This window comes from Lagenorhynchus albirostris, chromosome 7 (genome assembly GCF_949774975.1).
Source record: "Lagenorhynchus albirostris chromosome 7, mLagAlb1.1, whole genome shotgun sequence".
NCBI lineage: Eukaryota > Metazoa > Chordata > Mammalia > Artiodactyla > Delphinidae > Lagenorhynchus > Lagenorhynchus albirostris.
In genome coordinates this window covers 32,785,116-32,806,381 of record NC_083101.1, presented here as the reverse complement: position 1 = coordinate 32,806,381, position 21,266 = coordinate 32,785,116, and the positions used below count along the sequence as shown (strand labels likewise).

The 21,266-nt window shown below is 43.3% G+C and overlaps 2 protein-coding genes across 2 annotated transcripts; one reads left to right on the top strand and one right to left on the bottom strand.

Moving 5' to 3' along the window:
- Positions 1-1,919: 1,919 nt before the first annotated feature.
- On the bottom strand, positions 1,920-6,277 carry ALG2 (ALG2 alpha-1,3/1,6-mannosyltransferase). Its single transcript, XM_060153376.1, has 2 exons — positions 5,874-6,277; positions 1,920-3,428 (listed from the first exon to the last, which is right to left on the bottom strand). The coding sequence occupies exons 1-2, from the start codon at positions 6,219-6,221 to the stop codon at positions 2,526-2,528; spliced, it is 1,251 nt and encodes a 416-aa protein (XP_060009359.1). The 5' UTR covers positions 6,222-6,277; the 3' UTR covers positions 1,920-2,525.
- Positions 6,278-6,592: 315 nt separating this feature from the next.
- SEC61B (SEC61 translocon subunit beta) lies at positions 6,593-15,044 on the top strand. The gene is made up of 4 exons (XM_060154751.1): positions 6,593-6,685; positions 6,883-6,980; positions 11,868-11,969; positions 14,763-15,044. Exons 1-4 carry the CDS (start codon positions 6,683-6,685, stop codon positions 14,848-14,850), a joined length of 291 nt encoding a protein of 96 aa, XP_060010734.1. The 5' UTR covers positions 6,593-6,682; the 3' UTR covers positions 14,851-15,044.
- Positions 15,045-21,266: the final 6,222 nt, after the last annotated feature.

Below are 21,266 nucleotides of genomic sequence, written 5' to 3'. Positions count from 1 at the left end.
ACTTTGGAATCAAAGCCTTGAGATGCTGCCCATCCCTCCAGGCTGTGTGACACAGGCAACTGCTTAACCACACTCATCTCGAAAGGGAAGAGTACCGACACCTCATAGAACTGTTAGGATGAAATGAGTTGTCTGATATGTGTCTCACGGCCCACAGTTAAGTGCCAGAAGAATTACTACTGTTAAGATCCTGGACAGTTCACTTCAGTCTTCCATGCTTCTATTTCTCCTAACTTCACCTTAGTTCTGGAAGCTGTGAATACCTCCTATGGGCAAAGCTCCATCCTAGGTCCAAGATGCACCAGAGGCTGGAAGCTCAGGCAGGGCTTTGCATCCTTTCCAGATCTGTGGTCTTACTGTCACCTGCTGGGACCTCAGACAATGAAGGGAAGTTAAACTTAAAGCCCATGAACCCAGGTAGCCCATTTTGGAGGGATCTGCATAAAAATGGTCAAATAGGCAAAAGTTTTAGTGCTTGGAATGGGTAAGCATCAGTTATGGCTCAGCACACGACTGAGTCTGTCTGTCCTAAACCCAGTGGTCAGAGCCATCAGGCCTTTCTGGAAAGGCTGCAGTTCCCTGAGAAATACATGCACCAAGCCACAAAAGATGGGATGAGCTACTTTACTGGATGGTAAGCTTTCACGACGCCAAAGGAAAGAGAACTCAACTGAACTTTTCATTCCATAAAAGACTCAATAAACCGGACACTCTCGTTTTAGTGAACTCCTTACTGGTACAGTCATTTCATTTCATTAAAATGCTCCTGCAAGAATCCAATCTTTCTAAATGTAATGAAATGTTAATGAATACTAAGTCTGACAACATTAAATTTGGTAGTGATTTAAACATTAATAAAATAAAATAAAATACTCCTGTGGTATATACTGACGTGATAAATCACAACCTGAAACTTCATGCTCTAAAGAACCCCAAAGAACAATATAGTAGTGCAGCACGAAACCACACGGAACTTCGAGAGCTAATTTTTGATAACCCTAAATTGCAAAATAGCTAGTATTTATATAGCCCATACTATATGCCAACTACTATTTTTAGTACTTTACATATATTATGGTAATCCATCACAACCACCCTATGAGGAAAGTACAAGAGTAGTTACTCCACTTTACAGATGAAGAAGCTGAGGCCCAGACATTAAGCAATTTGCCCAAAGTCACACAGGCTGTTAGGCTCTCAAGTCTGTGCTCTTAGAGTTGATTAATGTGGAACCTTTGGCTAGTGATCTTCGCTATTTCTAAAAATGAATTTAGCTTTAAGGATATGTGGGAAAGTGCTTTATGTTTATTTGTACTTAGACCAATAGGTAAATAATGAACTCTAAGACTGGTCAGTGCCACCAGAAGGTCAGAGAAAGTGGAAGGGGAAGGTCACTTCCAGTTCGGGAGCTGGGTAGAGGGTCAAGGAAAGCTTCACAGCAGTGGCATGAGGCAGGCCTTGAAGGATAAAAAGCACTTGTGTTGGGCTTCCCTGGTGGCGCAGTGGTTGGGAGTCCACCTGCTGACGCAGGGGGCATGGGTTCGTGCCCCGGTTTCGGGAGGATCCCGCGTGCCGCGGAGCGGCTGGGCCCGTGAGCCATGGCCGCTGAGCCTGCGCGTCCGGGGCCTGTGCTCCGCGGCGGAAGAGGCCACGGCAGTGAGGGGCCCGCATACCGCAAAAAAAAAAAAAAAAAAGCACTTGTCTCTTACACTTAGCAGGCGCTTACTTAATAAAACACAAATATTAATGAAGCTAATGACTCAGATAACACTAGGAAACAAACCCTAACCAAGATGCACACTGCACACGTGACAATAGCCATTCATTCCAATATCCAGTTAACTCTAGTTTCTGATTCAGGCTTGGCTGTCTACAGTCCTAACACCACCACCATAGATCACAGAGGCCAAAATCTAGTATTTTGTCTCTTCCTATGATAAACATCATTTATTGTCATGTCTGTATGCAAAAACACAACAAATCATCTTTGTTAAAAAAAAAATACAAAGCATTCTTGCTATGGATCCAGGCAAAGGTATGACTAACAAAAATTTCCTAACAGAGGTCACTGAACACTGAGGTGGACTGATTCTGGAAACTACAGTAAGTGTCTTCTCATTACACTATGAAGCCAAATTAATCAACTTTGATGATGATACACTTAAAGTGTTAAAACCAAATAAGGCACAAAATAACTCAAAATTTATTCGTACAGCAACAATCTAGAGAACATATAATTAAAATATTCTGCTGAATGTGAAATTGTACCATATTTATATCTTAATCAACATTGGTAAGACTCAGAATTATTACAGCCTAAAAGATACTATTTTTTTCTAAAAAAGCAGACTGGGAGATATGGGGGTACAGGAAGGTGATTCAGATTTAAGATTCAAGTATGTTAAAAAAAAAAAAATCTCTTCTGCCCTAGATACTAGGCTTTTTTTCTTTGGTTTCAAAACTGGGTCAACAATCTACAAATGTGATGTTAATGAATACAGCATAAACACCTGAAAAAAATCTGATTATACCAGCAGCTTGGTGACATATTGGTAAAGCTGTTCTGTAAATGCTTCAGGGGAAAACTTCTCTTTCACCCTGGCTCTTCCGGCCAGTCCCATTGTGGCCTTTAAGGAAGGTTCATGGATGAACCTTTCTATTGCTTCTGAGAAGTCAACTGGGTCAGGCTCACACAGAAACCCTGTGACGCTGTGGACAATGGACTCCAAGGGCCCGCCTGAATTAACAGCAATGACTGGGCACTGCATGTACATGGCCTCCAAGGGAACGATGCCAAAGTGCTCACTGCTTGGTGTGTAAAGCACACACATGCAGCCGTGGAGGAGTGAGATTTTCTGTTTGTCCGAGCAAGACCGAAGGAAAGTCACGTACTGGCCTAGGTCAGACTGCTGGACCATTTTCTTCAATTCCTGGTAGTGTTGTACATTCTCCAGGACTCTCTCATCATAACCACCTGCAATGATCAGATGAACTTTGTCCCAATCTTGGGATGACAATCTTCCACGCAGCTTTACTAGGGCTTCTAGTGCCAAAGTCAGATTTTTCTTCCTTTCATATCTGTTGATGGAGAGGAGTATGAATTTTTTCCCCTTGGGGACTATGTCATCAAGCTTTTCAAGAACAGCTGAATCAAAGCTGGTGATATTCAGAGATGGGTAGAGGACATCGGGGTCTAGGTGAGACAGGGACTTGAACGTTTCCTTAAAAATGGCAGCTGTGAACCGGCTGTTGACCAAGATGCAGTCTGCCATGCCTGTGGTGTATTCCTCTACCCAGTCGATTGGGGCCCTGTATAGGCGTTTAATAAAAGAATCTCTCCTGGTGAGAAGCAGATCTGGGAAGTGACAGTAAAACAGGATTTTCTTACGCCGTCTGGCCAGCTTGAACACTGGGATACAGGCAGACACCTAGCCAAAGCAAAAATCAACAGCAGATGAAGTGACTGGTCAACTAAACTTCAACCAAATCAAAGAAACAGATACCTACCCTGCCTGCTAGTCTGTGGGCCCTTCATGGGCAATGTCTGGTTCTGCGTTGTGTGCCCCCAGACTCTCACCTGGTACAATGCCTGGTATACAGAAAGCTGGCAGACAGTTTCTGGATATGTGCTAAATATTTAAAGCTGCAAGTCCAGTGCTTTCCTCTAGAACAGCACTGTCCAATGGAAATAAAAATCTAGTCACTACACTAACAACTTCTTAAAGGTTAAATTAATTTTAATGTATTTTATCTAAAATACTATCACTTCAAAATGTAATTAATACTTAAAACGTTGATGAGATCTTCTATTGTTTTTTTCTTTTTCACTTTAAATCTTTAAAATCAGATGTGTATTTTACACTTACTGCACATCTCAGTTCAGACTAGCCACATTTCAAGTGCTCAACAGCCACCTATGGCTAGTGGCTACCACACTGGACAGAGCCACTCCAGTATCTTCCTCGTCCTAAGGAAGTGAATGAATGAACTATAGTAGTTTAGAGTGTAGGCTCTGGAATCAAGATTGACAGGGTTTGAATTTCAGCTCTACTAGCTAGCTGTGTGACCATGACCAAGTAATATACCTCTCTCTCTGGGCCTCAGTTTCTTCTTCTGTAAATTGGTGACAATTCCAGTTAAAAAAAAAAACCCATATAGTTTTTGTCATTTTTAGATGCACTGGTGCATGTAAAACGTGTAAGAATTTAGTACACACTATGTTCTCAGTATTTATTGAAATGTTAACCATAATCATTACTAGAGACTTTCCTGTTGGGTAATCTTTACAAGTCAATCTCCGGCTCACTTAACACCTGAAAAAGGTGAGCTTTAGGGATATTGAGGGATTTATCCAAAGCTACTTAGAAAATAGCTGATATGGAACTTGAATTCAGGTCTCCCACTTCCAAGCTCGGTTTTTTTCTCTATCCACTACAGTCTCAGCTGCCTCATGCTTACTGACTAATTTTACACATGCAGGATATTTGGTAAATGTCCACGTTTCGCAAAAAGAAATAGCTTGTACACAAGCAAGGATGATCAAAAGTAACTCAGAAGTAATAATTAAACAAATACAAATACAAACGTGATGCCATTTCCACCTATTAGTTTGGCAAAGATTAAAATGCTGATAACATCCAATGTGAACAAAAGCATGGAGTAACAGGCTCTATCACTGTGGGAGAGTAGAATGACAGAACAGTAGAATGACAGAAGGCAAATTTGGCAAAAGCTATTGACATTTAAGATGTACAACTCTTTGACCTACCAATTTTGACCTACCAATTTTATTATTATGAATTTCAAAGGCTATGCTTGCAGAGGTACAAAAAAAAAGGCATAAAGATGTTCATTACAACACTGATCTATTCACAAAAAACTGGTCACACTGATACTGTCCTTTAGCAGAAGAATGTATAAATGATGGTACAGTCAAACAAAAGCAAATTTTCCAGCCACTATGAAGAATGAAATGAATCTCTAATATTGATATGTAAGGATGTCTCAAGTAAAAATTTTTGGTGAAAAAGAGCAAGTTGTCCAATAGTAGGTGTGTCATAATCCTAATTATTACAAATATGTCTATGAACAGACATAATATGCTGGTATAGCCACAGACAATTTCTGAAAGCATACAGAAGAAACTGTTAACAGTGGCTATCTTTAGGGAGTGGAACTGGAATGGGGCTTTTACATTCTAGTCTTTCTTATTATTTGAATTTTTAGTCCTGTTACTTTTTAAAATAAATATTTTTGGGGATAAAAAAACAAAACACAGAAAGAGTCTAGAATAGCTAGAGCCCAGATCCAGGTGTACATTATCTACCAAGGTAAAGAACCTGGACTTTTCTCCAAAGACTAATGGGGAGCCATGTTAAAGTTTTAATAGAGACATGACATGTTTAGCTTAGGGTTTCATTAAACACATGACACTGCTGAGGAGCGGAGTGGCCTGACAGCAAATGCTACAGTGGGATGCATGTGGCTTGGAACTAGTGTTAAGAGAAATAATGCAAAACAGGGAAGACATACAAAACATGACTGAAGGCTGACTTCTAATGCTTGCGTTTCTTAGAGAGAGTACCAAGGCCCATATGCTTCAGAATCTCCCGATGATCCAGTGAAGATGCAGATTTCGGGGCCCCACCTCAGGGGCCCAGGATGAAAACACCTGAGGGTGGGGCCAAGCAATCTGCCACTTTAACGGGTGCACACTAAAGTTTGAGAACCACAGTCTCACTCCCACTTTGATCTCTCCAGATCAGTTCCGATCTTTCCGAACCACAGACAGGGAGAGGTCAGCAGAGGTCATGCGGCGCGCGCTCCGTAGTGAGAAAAAGAGGGGCGGCGAGGGCCGGTCGTGGCCACCTCACCTGGTCGCACACTACCACGTCGAACTCCTCGTCGCCAAGGAACAGCACGTATAGAGCCAGGAAGATCATGCGCACGTAGGCGCAGATAGCGGCGCCGCGGCCGCCCCAGCCCAGGCTGCGAGGCAGCCAGTCCCCGGCGCAGCGCACCGGCAGCTCGCTGCTCTCCGCGAAGCAGTGGCCGGGGTCGTAGTGCGCAGTCCAGATCTTCACGCTACATCCGCGCGCCCGCAGCGCCAGGGCTGCGTCTACAACCAGCCGCTCGGCGCCGCCCACACCCAGGTCCGGGTGCAGAAACAACACGGACGGCTTAGGACCCAGGTCCTCATCTTGGCCCTGCTCCTCCGCCATAGCCCGGGAGCCGCACCTTCACCTCTCACGCTTAAACGCTTCCGCGCATGCTCCTTCCTTCAGCTTCCCAGATGGCCCAAGACGGGGACCGACCACGCCCCGCGGCGCGTGCGTCGGTTAGGTCACGTCAGCGCAAATATGTAGGTGCCTAGTAACTGCCGGAGTAAATTTCTCGTCTCATCATGGCTAGATCCTCCCATTGGTTGAGACCGGACTCTAGGAAGGACGATGTGATCCAAAGGAAAAATACATGAGGTCTGTAATTCCCATACAGCAGCTCACAGGGTCTCCTCTTGCAAAATTCCTACAGGCATATCGTAGGACAGCCCAGGCGTCCCTGGAGTCAGCGAGGACCCTGCCAGCAGGTCTGGGGGCGGGACCTGAGTCAATCCCTCCGGCCGCCGGGCTCTACCGCTTCTCCGCTGTCCACTTCAGCTTCCTGCCACCCTCCTGTCTCCAGCATGGTTTGTGGCCCCAGCCGTCCCTCCTTGTCCCGGCTTCTCCCAGGCGCCGAGATTCCTGCCTTACGCTTTGTCCTGCTTCCGCGGCTCCCTTGTTTTCCCCAGCCCCCCGTGCATGTCCCGGTCTCGGCCGTCAGAGCCTGGGGTCTGGGGGCCGGCCGGCGGCGCTCACCAGTCTCTCTCCTTGTCTCCCTCTACAGCCTGCTCCGACCCCCAGTGGTACTAACGTGGGCTCCTCAGGGCGCTCTCCCAGCAAAGCAGTGGCCGCCCGGGCGGCGGGATCCACAGTCCGGCAGAGGTAAGGATCTTGCGACCCTCTCGGCTGTGGGCTCCGAGGGACAGGGCCCAAGAATTCGTTGGTCCTGAGAAGGAGATCCCGGGATGTTAAGATTCATAAGGGCAGAACGAGCTAGCTGCCTGTGATGTGACCGTAGGGGTAGTTAAAGACTTCTTGGTCTTTTGCGTCTCGAGAGGGAGGCAATATTTTCTTCGCATTGCTCAGCTTTGAGTACCACTCTTGAAAAAGGAAAGTTAAACTGGAGTAAGGTCATAGACAGCATTGAGAAAACCGATGTCATTAAAATGGTGTCTTTAGAGCTGAGCTCTCCACTCACATTTCTATCTGGAAGTCCCATACACACTCGGTCTAACATGACTCGTCTAATGCGCAGCTCAGTCTTTCCTTTCACCTCAGCTCCCGCCGCCAATTATATCTCCCTACGTCCATAAAGCACTGCTGTAAACTCGTTCACTCAAAGCCAGAACTTCAGCGTCATCTTGGATTCTTTTAATGCTGTCTTTATCCAGTACGTTTATATTGTACACGAAGAACTTCTCATCCGTTTTTTCCTTCTCCATTTCTACTGCCTCAGTTTAGCCCTCAGTTTCTCACATCTAGAGAATTTTCTACCTAACTCGCCTCCTCTCCAGATCATTTCCACTCTAATGCATCTTCTGCTCTGATTCTGGCACACTGCTGGTTAGTTTCTTGTTGCTGAACTTAAACACGGTGGGGAGGGGGAGAGGGTTACCAAAGCTCTTGGTGGTGGGTTTTTTTCCCCCCCCAGCCTAATTGCTTCTCTTCTCTCTCTCCTGTGACCCAGCAACAGTGAGCTTATTACTGTTTTCTGAACTCACTAGACACCCCCCCATCCCCACCCCTCCGGCCATTTGTGTATATTCTCCAAGACTAGGCTCAGGGATTATTTCCTCTTGAGGCCTTCCCTGACTCCAAAGGCAATAGCAGCTACTAGTCTTCTTTTTTACTCCCAAGCATTTTGTGCATACCCTTCTAATAGCATTTATGTTTCCATGTTTATCTCCTTCATTAGACTTTGACAAAAACTGCCCATCAGCTCTATCCTACCATAAAGCTGACACAATAAATGATGAGTGAGGGAAGGAATCAAGCCACCCTGTAATCTTGGGATTTTTTTGAAGGAACCAGTGGGGGTTTTATCTAGAGAGGAAAAGACCTTGAAGAGATACACAAAAACTATTCTCAAGGATGTGAAGAGGGATGAGACTTCTCTTGTTGGCTACAGTAGGTAAATCTAAAACTGATGATTTGAACTTACATGAGACAGATTTCATCACAGAGCAAAAACAATTCCAGTAGAACTGTGAGAAATGCTAAGATGACCCTGAATGATTGTGAGTTCCCTGTCATCAAGATGTTCAAGGTAAGGCTGGGATGGACCAGCTGGAAAGTGTGTCAGGCTGTGGTGTAGGTTATTTGGGCCTGGGGTGCTGTCTTGTTCCCACCCTGGATTTCAAAGATTCTTTGTGCTGGAATGGAAAACCTGTCCTATCGGTACAGTTCCTTGGGGAGTGGGTCTAGTTAAGGAGAATTGGTAACACTGTGGCAGAGAAGTTTGATCATCTGAAAACTCTTAAAAAAAGAGAAATCTTGTGTTTATCAAATAAATGAAACAAGTATTTACTTAATAAATAAAATTGAAGTAACTGCTGCACAAGTGAAATGGAGAAACAAACATTTGAGGACAGATGCAGCTTATCAAGTTGGGGGTGTTGATGTCTTTTAGAATTCACTACCGCTGGGGCCAGTGTAACTCAAAAGACCATGGTTGTATGTACTGAGACACCCTACAGAGTTCCCATCTAGAATCTTGGCACTCTTCTAAGTGTTACTTCATGAGTGTAATGTAATACGTATTGACTGTTCAAGAATATATTCCCTCTTTGTGAGTCTGTAAGAAAAAGTTGAAGCTAACAGTTAATAATAGTGCTGTGGATAATGTAGTCCACAGATTTGCATTCTGTCTCATGTTCAATGAGGTAATAGAAGTAGAACTTTGAGAAGTAACTATGGGATTTAAGGTCAGGCCAGGGTTGGAGTCCTTGCTCTGTTACTACAGGATAAACGGAAGTTGCTAGGATGAAAAGGAGCAATAACACATGGTAAACTGTAAAGCCTTAAAATGCTTCAGTGTTCAGGATTTTCTTTTTTGAATTTCTTTCTATACAGCAGGTTCTTAGTATCTGTTTTATACGTATTAGTGTATACATGTCAATCCCAATCTCCCAATTCATCACAGCACCCCCCCCCACGCTTCCCCCCCTTGGTGTACATACATTTGTTCTCTACATCTGTGTCTCTTTCTGCCTTGCAGACTGGCTCATCTGCACTATTTTTCTAGATTCCACATATATGCATTAATATACGATATTTGTTTCTCTTTCTGACTTCACTCTGTATGACAGTCTCTAGTGTTCAGGATTAATGGGAATCAGGCATAGTAAGGTGATGGACTAGCTGGGGTATTAAGGAAGTCATCAAATAGTTATTGAGGGTACATGCCAGGCACTGTTCCAGTCATGAGGCTGTATCTGTGGACAAGCTAGTCAGGGTTTGACCTCATGAACCTTATATTCCAATGTAAGAGACCATAAACAAGGCAAATAAATAGATAATTTCAGGCAGTAAGGCCAAGAAGAAAAATAAAGTTGTGTGGAGACTAGAGGGTGGGTGAGGATAGGGTGTTCAGAGTAGGTGACAGGTGAGTAGAGACCTAAAAGAGACAAGGGAGCAAATTATGCAATGGTCCGGGGAGGAGTAGGCTTCCTAGACAGGAATAGTTAAGTGTAAAGACTCTGAGGTGGGAATGAGCTTGGCTTCTTTGAGGAAGAGCCAGAAGACCACCATGTTAGAACAAAGTATGTTCAAGGTTGGTTATGAAAACCATTGCGTTAGGGTATAGGAGGAGGGAGCAGTTACACAGTGGCCAGAAAGAAAGGGTAAAATAGACCCCAAAAAGAAATTTAGGAGATTAAAATGGGCTCTGTTAACTTCTACCTAGCTTCCCAATAGGGGGGATGGGAGGTATTTGGAGTACATTTTTGGTATTTCTAGGTGGCCTGAATCCTCTGCTATGTCTGTGCGCCAGCAGATGTAAGAAATCTTCAAAGAGCACAGACTGATTCCTTGGGGGCTCCTGGAGATTTTGAAGACAGGAACTGGAGTTAGGTGGGTGTGGGAATAGTAGAAAGTACCTGGGTCCTAGTCTTGGCTCAGCCGATGACTTATTATGTCCACACTGGGTTTATCATCTAGCTCAAGTTCCTTTTTATGAACGAGGAAAATTTCACGTACCTACTCCACCAATTAGATGATGTGTATCTGTGTGTGTGAAAGCTCTTGTAAGTGTATGAATTACTCTGTAAATCCCTGTACAGTTTACAATCAGTTTTCCCATAGAAACAGTCATACAGATGGAGTTAGAAGTTCCCAGGTGACCATGTAGCCCATAATTAATGTGTCTGAAATGTAATCTTTATAGTACAGTACATCAGAATCATCGTTTGACACTAACTGTTTTTAGATTTCTAGCATGAACATAGCTCTTTTTGCTGGAGCCCACACTGAAACCAGGACTCCACTCTCCCACTCCATGCAGCAGGGCAGCCTCCCGGAGCTCTAGGCCAGTGCTTCTTGCATTCAGAGTGTGGAATCAAGTCTGTGGTAGGGTGAGGTGGGGATTAGGAACCAGAGTTGGGAGGCAAGAAGAGATGGTGGGGACAGGGTATTCACTTTTGGTTTCTCCCTGTTTGCCCGTCTTTTTTCAAAAATCCAGAACCAGCAGTCCACGGATAACTGGAATGGGATTTTGAGGGAGGGTGTGTTGGGATTCGGTTAATGGCGAGGGGTGGTGACGGGACAGGGCTTTCTCTCTCTTCCTTTCCCCTTCCCTAGAATTTCTGAGTTGATGATAAATGGGCTGAAGGTTTCTTCTGACCTGTCTCATACTTACTACTTATTTTTACGTGGTACCAGTTTTGCACTGAGGGGAAATGAGAAGTGGGATTGGAGGAGTGCTGTGTGGGAGAATAGCTGTTGGGGAGGGTTTCCTAGTGACCAAGGAGAGGAGGGAAAGGATTCCCTGGCTTCCTTCCTGGTCAGTGGCATTAGTGCTGTTCGCTGCTTCTGTGTGCCAGGGCTGCCTGCGCCACACAGCTCACTTCACAAGCCTTGATCCCCTTGTGAGGGACAAGTTCTGGTTGGGTGTTTCCTGCATTTTTTTCACATCCTACCTCTGTCCAGGATCTATAGTCAGTATATCAAAATAATGAAAACAGATTGCAAAATAATATTTCATAAAATATATACTGTTTTGAGACTTGGATTACAATTACAACTTATGTTTTTTGTCTTTTTTGTAGAAAATACAGTAATTTAAAAACATTTTAAAGTAGTCATTTAAAAATCAGGTAATAGGGATTCAGGGTATTTTTAAGCAGGAGTTTTTTACTTGACTTCACAAAAATACATGTGAAGTGAAACTGAGGTGCACTGTCCAAATGAGGTGCCCATATGTGTGAGCAAGTGGATGGGCTCAAGTCAGAACTGGGTCCACAGCCGAGCGTGGCTGCCTGCTGGCTATGTGGCCTTCGGCACTTTGCCTAACCCTTTATGAGCCTCATTTTCCTCATTTATAAAATGGAGATGGTAAGTACTTTTCTGGGTTATTGTATGCATCAGTGTATGGTGGGTACTCAGTTCTTAGTGGTTATGATCAGTGGAGTAAAAGCAAGCAAAAGCAAGGAGGTATTAGCAAAGAAAAAGTTAATTTTTTGGTTCTTTACCAGTATAATGGTAGCATATGTTATGATGCTCTGATAAGGGTTTCCAAGAAAAGGCCATTTGTCACATCTTTTCTCTTCACAGGAAAAATGCCAGCTGCGGAACGAGGAGCGCGGGCCGCACCACCTCAGCAGGCACTGGGGGGATGTGGCGATTCTACACAGAAGATTCACCGGGGCTCAAAGTGTAAGTCCTGGGAGCAGACCTTGTGTTTCTGTCCAGAATCACAGAGCCCTTTGGCAGCACTCTGTCTCTGCCACCAGTGGTGTTTACTTTGATGAGATTTGTAATACACAGCAGCTTCCTTTGTGCCGGGTGGGCGGGGTCTGGTTTGTCCATATAGCAGCCAATTAGTTTAGGGCCTGGAATGACATCTGTTCATGGTTTGAGTGAAAGCAAGGGAACATCTTCATGTAGCTCTGTCAGAATAAATGATGGGAATAGAGAGAACTGGAGGGAAAACAGTTTAATTAGGTGAAATTGCTCATTTGGTGTTCTTGTCCCACACTGAGAAATAGAGGAGTAACCATTTGAATAGGAGCTAGGTGATTTTTCAAAGCTCTCCTGGAGGCATAGGCTGATATTATTGCAGTCTAATGGGAGTTTCTGCATTAGGCTGTGTTACCAAAAGTTCTTTGGCCTCCTCGTCGTTGGTGGGTGGTGACTGGACCCGTATCACTTCCCAAGTTCTAGGCCTGGGAATGCTCATTAGGTGATGGGATATGGGCATCTCGGGGAAGCCCTGTCCCCACACCTCACCTCGCTTTCTGGTACTGTGAAACCTAATCCCACAGGTTTCTGACCAGGTAGGCTCTAGGACACCTCTGCTTACAGCTGTTTCCTGACTGAATCCAGTGGATGAGGAATTGGAATAATGACAGTAGCTCTCATTCATATAGCACCTCAGGTTCAGAAGCTCAGATTCAGAGAGGCAAAGCTACTTGTCAAAGACAAACAGCCAGCAAGAGCTGGAGCCAGATATTCTGGGACTCTTAAATTCCATGCTCTTTCCATTCTGCCTGTTTGGTAACAGAGACACAATCAGATTTATTTGGATTAGTTTAATTAACTTGACCAGTAGCTTGACTTAGATCACAAATTTAATTTAGAAAGACTTGCCTAGAATTCTTGAGGTTTTGTTTTATTTATTGATTTTTCCCCCCCCTGTTATGACGAAGACTTACAAGGTGAGAATGTATTTCAGGAAATAATTCTTGGGGTTGGGGATGTGTGAGTTGGCAGCGTTTTGGTCCTTGTTAGAGGTAATTTTTCTGAATATTTCAGAGACAAATTTTGAAGCCCCTTGCTCTTCAGGGTATCCAGGGGACAACATTTTAAACCTTCTCGAGGTGGTGAAACAACTGTTCTCTTGTGGGTGAATCTGGCTTGTTCTTGCTTTGGGCTGTTGTGCAGCCAGGCTTGCTTGCTGCTGTTGTGAGTCCTAGGAATCGAGAGAAGCTATTCCTTTGCAGTGTCATAAACCACAGTCTCATCATACCAGAGAGAGAGGTTTTTGGTGAAAGGACATAGTTGGGAAATGGTATCCTCAAATCCACGTCTTGGAGCAGTCAGGTACCATCCTGGAGCTTGCTGTTGGCTCTTCCTGGGAGTTAGAATTTTTTTTCAGGTTGATAACAGTAGCATTTCCTGAGAGCTTACTAGAAGCCTACACCGTGTGTGTGTTAATATATTTAGTACCTCAGCAACCCTTTGAGAGAGGTGCTGTGATTATCCCCACTTTACAGACGAGGCAAATGATGTTTGGAGAAGGTGAGTCACAGGGCCACAGTCATATCAGCTTTATGCTTTATGGCTGATGTTACCTAACGGCGCTTTAAAGTAAGGCAGTATGACCCAGTGCATTGTGATGACCATCTCTTCCTAGGTACTTTTAAGTTTGTTTACTCCCATAATTGTACAAATTTTGGAAGAACAAAATAGTGTAGCAAGGACTTGGATCTCCATGCATTGATGATTGTCCACTAGTGGACTCTTGTTACCGCCTGCTCCGCTGGGTTACTCTACTGCCCAAATTATAAAGATTCCTGGGGTCTTTTCCTGTGTCCACCCCCAGGTGTACCTGGGAGGTGAAGTGACATCTTGAATTCTCCAAAACTGTTGTTGGCAAGAGGAGTCAAAAAGACGAGGCCTTTGACTGACATCAGCATTGACAGGTTGTGTAAAATCAAGGAGTTCTAACTTTAAGAAACCCATGTACTAATTCTCAACCTGGAAAGCATTTGATTTAGGGAAGGGCTGATGAGTAAAATCTACTTCCTTTCTACAGTAAACTAAATATACATCAAACTTAATGTTGCCTAGAATGTTTGCTCCCCTAAATATAGGAACCTTAAAGCAGTAAAATGAGCACAATGTGTGGAATCAGAAAACCTGAGTTCAGATCCCTCCTTTCCATTCTGGCTCTGTGTTCTTAGGCTCTATGTTCTCATTTCATAACATTAATATTTGTTTCATCTGTGTCTTGAGCTTGTTAATCATATGGGATCATATATTTGAAAATGCTTCATAACTTATAATGGGATATTCATCTTTGTTATGCCTAGTTTATTGTAGTTAGACGATGAAGGTGGTCTTTATTAATTTGAAATAATAGTTTGGTAATTGGATCATTTGCACTTAAAGAGTTTGGGAAATTTTTTAAATTACTTTTTATTATGGAGAATATCAAATGCACGAAATTAAAGAGACTAGTGTCTCTAAGACATTAGATCCTTTTTTTGTATATATTTTAGTATGTTTCATTAAAAGATAAGGATTCCTCCTTTCTAAATAACCGCAATGCTGTCACCCTCAAAATATCCACAGTAATAATTTTTGGAATATTTTTAAATGTTGTAAATAATATTCTTCTACGGATCTTAGGTGCTTTCCCCTCCCTTTTCCCCTAGGCAGTCTTTAATATTACAAATATATTAATGTATTATTACTGAAACTAAGCCTGCCTTTTCTTATTTCCAGTGGCCCTGTTCCAGTATTGGTTATGAGTCTGCTGTTCATCGCTTCTGTATTTATGTTGCACATTTGGGGCAAGTACACTCGTTCATAGATTCCGCTACATCCATCTGTCTGTCATCTGAAGAAGAAAGGAAAAAAACCCCAACATATCTTGGACCAAAAGCATAGTGATTTTCTGTTCATGAGAAAGAAATTTTCTGTAAGCTTACTGTTTTACAGGGAACTTAATGAAAACTGATTTTAAGGAATCATTTTTTTCCTGTGGCTAATAAACTTTTAAATTCATATACCAAGTCTCATTGCTCATGCCTGGCTGCTAGGGCCCTTAGTCTCTCTACCTTTAGATTTACAAGTAAATATGCAGAAAGCATTTTGTGGAGATTGTTTTTTTGGTTGGATTGACAGTTTCTTATATGACCATGTAGTCATTCAAATGCACGATACTGTCAGTGGCCCTGGCTTGTTTTCTTCTAGGTATCTCTGTCTTGGTCATTGTTATTTTGGGTGTTCTGTGGTTTTCAAGGAGTGTGCCTATGACTCCATCAGGCAGATCTGTGTTCAAAGGCAGCTGGTACCCAGCGGAATCGTCAGAAATCATCCAGAAATCTTGGATGAAATGTTTGCTCATTCTATTCTTTGTCTCTAAAACCATACATAATATTTTTGCCTCTTCTTTCTGTCAGTTCTTAATTCTGTGGGTGTAGATGAGGGGTTTCAATCTATTTGTCACTTGTTGCTAAACCCCTTTTGAAAGAATTCATTTGATAAATTGGATTTCTTATATAAAATTTTGTTTTCATTTTGGAAATTAAAGACCTTAATAATCAGTGTGAGATACCATTTCTAAACTGAGTTGATATAATTCCAACCAAAAATAAAAATGTTTGAAGTTTCACTTAGCTTATGCTGCCTTCTGGGTATGAGCATTCACTTTTTGGTAGACCATAGGAAATACCAAGAATAGCTCAAAGGTGCGCACTCCAGGAGTCTAGGACTCTAAGCCACAATTTCTAAAGATTGAGATCCATTTAAAACGCCCTAGTTATCCAGCAGAATCACAAAATGATGAAGAGGTGTATTAGTTTAAAAAAATCAATAATTTGGAAAACATCTTTCTCTAAGCCTATTAAAAAAATTTTCTACAACAGTTTCATAAGTGTTTTTCTTAAATCCTGGCTGAAAAGTAATTTTAGGTCCAAAGTGCCAAATTTAAGTGGTGAAAGTATGTATCTTTAAAAGTGATTTCCTAGGGCAATATATGGGTGAGTGTGCTCTTGTAAATCCTAACAGATGGCAAATTATTGGGGGAAAAAATGATGAAAAACTGGTTCCCTTTGATCTTGGGAATTGATTATTGCATGAAATAAGTATCTTCATTTTGAAAGTCAGAGGAAAAAGTCTCAATTTTCATTTGGAAGAAATTAAAGATGATAGTATCTATAATAGAATTTTTTTCTGATATTCTTGTTGACAATACTAATAACAGTTAAAAGTTACACATTTAATTTGGAAAAGAAATCTGCTCCTCTGCAGGAGGGGTCTTTTTCTTTGGGGGAGAAGCTGAAGCCGCTTGGGGGAGCCATTTGGTTGTAAGGGGAGCACTCTTCACTGCACAGTGCTGCTGTTAGCCTCCTCTGCTTAGCAGTGGTCTCTAGTGGACTGATTGCTGAAAGTCACTGATTTTTCTGAGCTAGTGGTTTATAAGAAAATGCTAGTTTTCAGTGGCAGAGCAAGATGCTTCATTCAGCAGAAGGAAAATTGGGGGTTGGGCATAAAAATGTACAACATTTATTATGTAGCTGTTTTTGGCTCTGATGAGACAATGCTAATACCATAGCTGAGAGTCTTAGTGTTCAAGCTGTTCCTTTTTCTTTTTTTCCAATTTTTAAAAATTGTGGTAAAATACACATAACATAAAAAGTACCATGTTGGCAGTTTTTAAACTGTGCAAGTCAGTGGTATTGAATACATTCAGATTTTTGTGCAGCCATCGCCACTATCCATCTCCAGATCTCTTTTTCATCTTGCAAAACTGAAATTCTAAGCCCAGTAAATAGTAACTCTACTCCCCCTCCCCCTTCCCCTCAGCCCCTGGCAACCACCATTCTACTTTCTGTCTCTATGAATTTGACTTTCTAAGTACCTCATATGAGTGGAATCATATAATATTTTTTCCTTTTGTGACTGACTCATTCCACTTAGCATAATGTCCTCAAGATTCATCTACGTTTTAGCATATGTCAGAATTTCCTTCCTTTTCAAGGCTGAATAATATTCCACTTATGTATGTATCACATTTTATGTTCCTTTCTTTTTAAATAGGGATTCCTAGACTGTTGTTTCCTAGGGGATCATGAGCCATTTATAGTAATTTCAAAAACTTAACAAATTAGACCTTGACCTGCATTGAGGCTACCTTGGCCCAAAGAATCCTCAAGCTCCCTTGACTATGGGCTAAAATCTAGCCATTACTGAATGGACACAGCCCACACATGCTGAATAGAAGCTCTAAGTGATTAAAACTGGGAAAGTGAATTACATTATAACTGCAACTTGAGCTGAGCCTTATAAGTCACCGGGGAACAACCATATTAGGGAAAGCGCCCAAGAGTCCCTGAGGCTAGTGAGGGATGGAAAGACTAAGATCTCTGGGCCCAACAGTGCCTTGAACACATTCCAGTAAAAGAGTAGACGAGAAAAGATCTATTCCTGGGAGAGGCGAAACATGTTATATACCTTCTGTTTTCACACCTGTCCTAGTCTAGACTCCACTTTTTTTTCCAGGTGCTAATGTCCTCATAGGAAGAATTGAAAAAAACCTTCTGAAATGCAAATGTTGGCATCAAGTTAAAATGGATGAAAATGTCTACAAAGCTGGCTTCATTCAACAGGAAATACTGTACAGTATGTGGTGTTCCTATGCACAGGAACTCCAGAGCTGCACTGCCCCTCCCCTCAAGTGCTGCAGGAGGAGAGTTCCGGCCAGGACCAAGTTTTGCACAGGCTCCGGACGCGCAGGCTCAGCGGCCATGGCTCACGGGCCCAGCCACTCCGCGGCATGTGGGATCTTCCCGGACCAGGGCGTGAACCCATGTCCCCTGCATCGGCAGGCGGACTCTCAACCACTGCGCCACCAGGGAAGCCCCCAGGACCAAGTTTGTTTGACTCTCCTAGGAGGTCTAAACTTACTGCACTTACGACCCCATCTTCCAGGCTTGGAAGTGTTTCTGACCTGGGTTCAACTGCTGGCCCTGCCATTTACCAGTTGTGAGATCATGGTGTCTCACCTCTGTTTTTTGGGTCTCATTTTCCTTAGCTGTAAATGACTATAGATATGATAGTTCCCACCAAATAGGAAGACTAAATGAGAAGAAAGATCCAAGAGTTGCTTTGTTAATTAGCTAAGAGTTAACACGTGCTTATTCTCAGTAATTTTGGAGATGTAGGTTTCTTGTTAAATCAACAACCTAATGAGGAATTTACTATTTGCCCCATTTTACACAAGAGGAAACTGAAGTTTAAACCACTCAGCTTGTAAGTGGAAGGGCTGGGATTTAACTCCAGATCTCTGACTTACCCACTGGAGTCACATAGATAGGATTATTAAGTATTTGGGTTGAGGGCTAGGGAAGGGTGTCACAATAGAGCTTGCACACAGAGCTTTAAAAATAACACAACTGCAAGAAAAGCGCCATCATTTGGTGTACTCCAGACATTACATAGCTTCGGTTTGAGGTTTTGGTTCCGCAGAAGGAATTGGTTTCTCTATTTCAGTCCTGAGCTTTGTTCAGTCTATGGAACTCTTGTGTTTGTAGAGAAAGTGTAGTTGTTTATTCATTCAACAAACACTGATTACTGTGTGATATGCTTTTCTACTGGGGTTTTAGAAATGACCTGGTGAGGTGACTCATTGCTTTAAAAGGCTAGGCATTTGGATGTTAGGATCCTAGTCCCACTTGGGGCTAGTGGGGCTACAAGTCCTACATAACTGTTGATTATGGAGAAACCAGGCAGGGACCCCCCTCAAGGGCCCCTCAACTATTGGTGAAATCAGTAGTTGGGACCACAGTTTAAGAACCAGTATGCTCATGGTGTGTGGGCAATGGTGCCAGGGATTGCAAAACTGGAACTACCTTCCAGGAAATCTATACTGTATGGCCACGTGTATAACAGAGGAAGACCGGGGAACCCTGGGATACTCTAGCTGGAAGGGCTGAGAGTTCACTGTGTTCTCCCCATTGTACAACAGAGTTCTGGGGCCCCAGAGAGGAGGGGCTTGCCCAAGATTGTGCAGCAAGTCTGTAGTAGAGCAGAGGCCAGAACCAGGCTTCCTGTTTCCAGGCCAGGGCTCCACCTCCTAACTGCACTGTGAGCCCTATTTGGGGCCTCTGCATAAGCCAGCAGACCTCTCTGGAGGCTAGACTCTGGAACGAGGTAAACCAAGTGATGGGCTTTGCTCAGTGGGCAGTGTTAATGAAAGGGAGAGGAGTAAAAGCAGCAAGGTTAGCTAGTAAAAATAAAATGAATAATGTTAGTAAATTTAGGAGAAAGTCAACGAGTTCCTAAGACTTGACAGAGAGACAAAATAGGGAGAAGCAGCCAGCAGAACTGCACTGTTTTGCACTCTTGTGACCACAAATGTTAGGTGAGCCAAGAACACAGCGAGATTGACCAACCAGGGTTAAAGTAAAGGCTAAACTTTTAAATACTATTCCTGGCCGCTCTGGCAACTAGGTCTCCTTCCCATGCTAAAGATAAAATAAAACATGCAAATTAACTGAATAGAAATCAAAGGTGTAGTCATAAACAGTCTAGATCACTCCATTTGGGTAAAGGGCTGGAAGTCTGTACCTCACAAAGCAAATGAAGACACGAGAAGAACTTGAATTACACATAAGAGGGTTAAATTAGCCCTGCGAAGTACTTGTTTTCCTCCCTATCGACGCTGGTCATAGGCGATGCAGGTGGTAAATCCTGTTCTTGCCTGTCCCTATGGTCTCAAGCTGTTCTAACAGACAGTAGTTGCTGGGAAGAAAATGGAAGCTCATTCTCCCAGGGCCCTATCTAAACTGGTTTGGGCTGTAAAATTTAAACAGGGGTTCTCAAAGTTTAGCATGCACTGGAATCACCTCAGGATAATCTGCTTCTGCTCCATGGCAGATCTGGCTAGCCCCAGACTGGGCGTCCCAGCTCTCTAAAACACAAGTCACACAGTGGGGTTTATTCCAGGCCCATCTCAGGTACAAGTGTGTTAATTTTGTCCCCCTTTCTCTTTGAAGCTTTAACTATGGTGCTATTTGTTCTGAAGTCTCTGCACTGCATCTGGGGAAATCCACCTGCCTTGCGTGGCTTTGCATTTTGTGTATTTGTGACCTGGTGGTATGCACGGTCAGCTGGCAGTGGAGTGGAAGGCCCTGAGAGCCTGCAGAGCCCTGGGTCTCCCTTCAGTTCTCTTTGACTCAAGGCAGTACCTCTTTTCAGAGAGCATGTGCTGCCTGAATGAGCAAAACAAACTCTTGTCAGATTTCCTTTTGTGGTAGCCTTGCTGCACTGAAACCTTCAGTCAGCTCCAGGAGGCAGTAAAAACATGAAAGGTGCTGCAAGTCTTTCACGACTGTGCTGGCAGGGATTCCCTTACTGGGTGGGCCATTAGATACTGGCTTGGCACTCCCCCACGTCTGTCCATCCAGATGGTGTAAAAGGCTCTAGCCGGCACACGTCCCACCGTGGGAGAGCTGTCGGGTCCACCAGACTTGCGAACACTTCTATGAGACCCAAGTGATGGTGGGAGGGGCCAGCAAACATTTGCAGTGATGTGTGCATATCCTTTGCACTTCTTGTTGGTGCGTTTAGTAAACCGAAATTAAAGGAAATTTAGATGAGTGGTGAGCTGTCATTCTCACCGATCTCTGAACCTGGTGCAGGCCTGATGGTCTGACCTTGCTCACTGCTCTTCCTCTTTTCCTCCTTCTCATTCCCCTCCTCCTCCTTTTCTTTTCGTTTTCTTCTTTCTCCTCTTCCCTTGACCCTCCCCCTCCCTTCTACCCTCCCATTACTCTCTTCTGTTCTACACAGCTTGAATATTCCTGGGCTATTGTTTGTACAAATACAATAAACTGTGCAAAGAAACACAATCCTCCAATGAAAGTTATTTAAAAGTAATTCTGATTTTCACTTACATTTTCCCAAGTTGCTATGGGTTGAATTGTGTGCTCCAAAATTTATATATGGAAGTCCTAAGCCCTAATACCTCAGGATGTGACCTTATTTGGAGATGAGGTCTTTACAGAGGTAATTAAATTAAACTGAGACATTAGCATAGTCCCTAATCTGATATGAACTGCATCCTTCTAAGAAGGAGAAGTTTGGACACAGGCAGCCATACAGGGAGAACACCTTGTGAACTTGAGGACATCCATCTACAAGCCAAGGAGAGAGGCCTGGAACAGGCTCTTTCCCTCATAGCCTTCAGATGGAACCAAACCTGTCAGCACCTCGACTTTGGAC

Excerpts from the sequence above, each read along its gene's own strand:
- SEC61B (XM_060154751.1), top strand. Across the intron at positions 6,981-11,867 it reads GGATCCACAGTCCGGCAGAG|GAAAAATGCCAGCTGCGGAA; the intron begins GTAAGGATCTTG and ends TTCTCTTCACAG. Across the intron at positions 11,970-14,762 it reads GATTCACCGGGGCTCAAAGT|TGGCCCTGTTCCAGTATTGG; the intron begins GTAAGTCCTGGG and ends TCTTATTTCCAG.
- ALG2 (XM_060153376.1), bottom strand. The coding sequence starts at position 6,221 with ATGGCGGAGGAGCAGGGCCAAGATGAGGACCTGGGTCCTAAGCCGTCC. Across the intron at positions 3,429-5,873 it reads ACGTGGTAGTGTGCGACCAG|GTGTCTGCCTGTATCCCAGT; the intron begins GTGAGGTGGCCA and ends TGCTTTGGCTAG.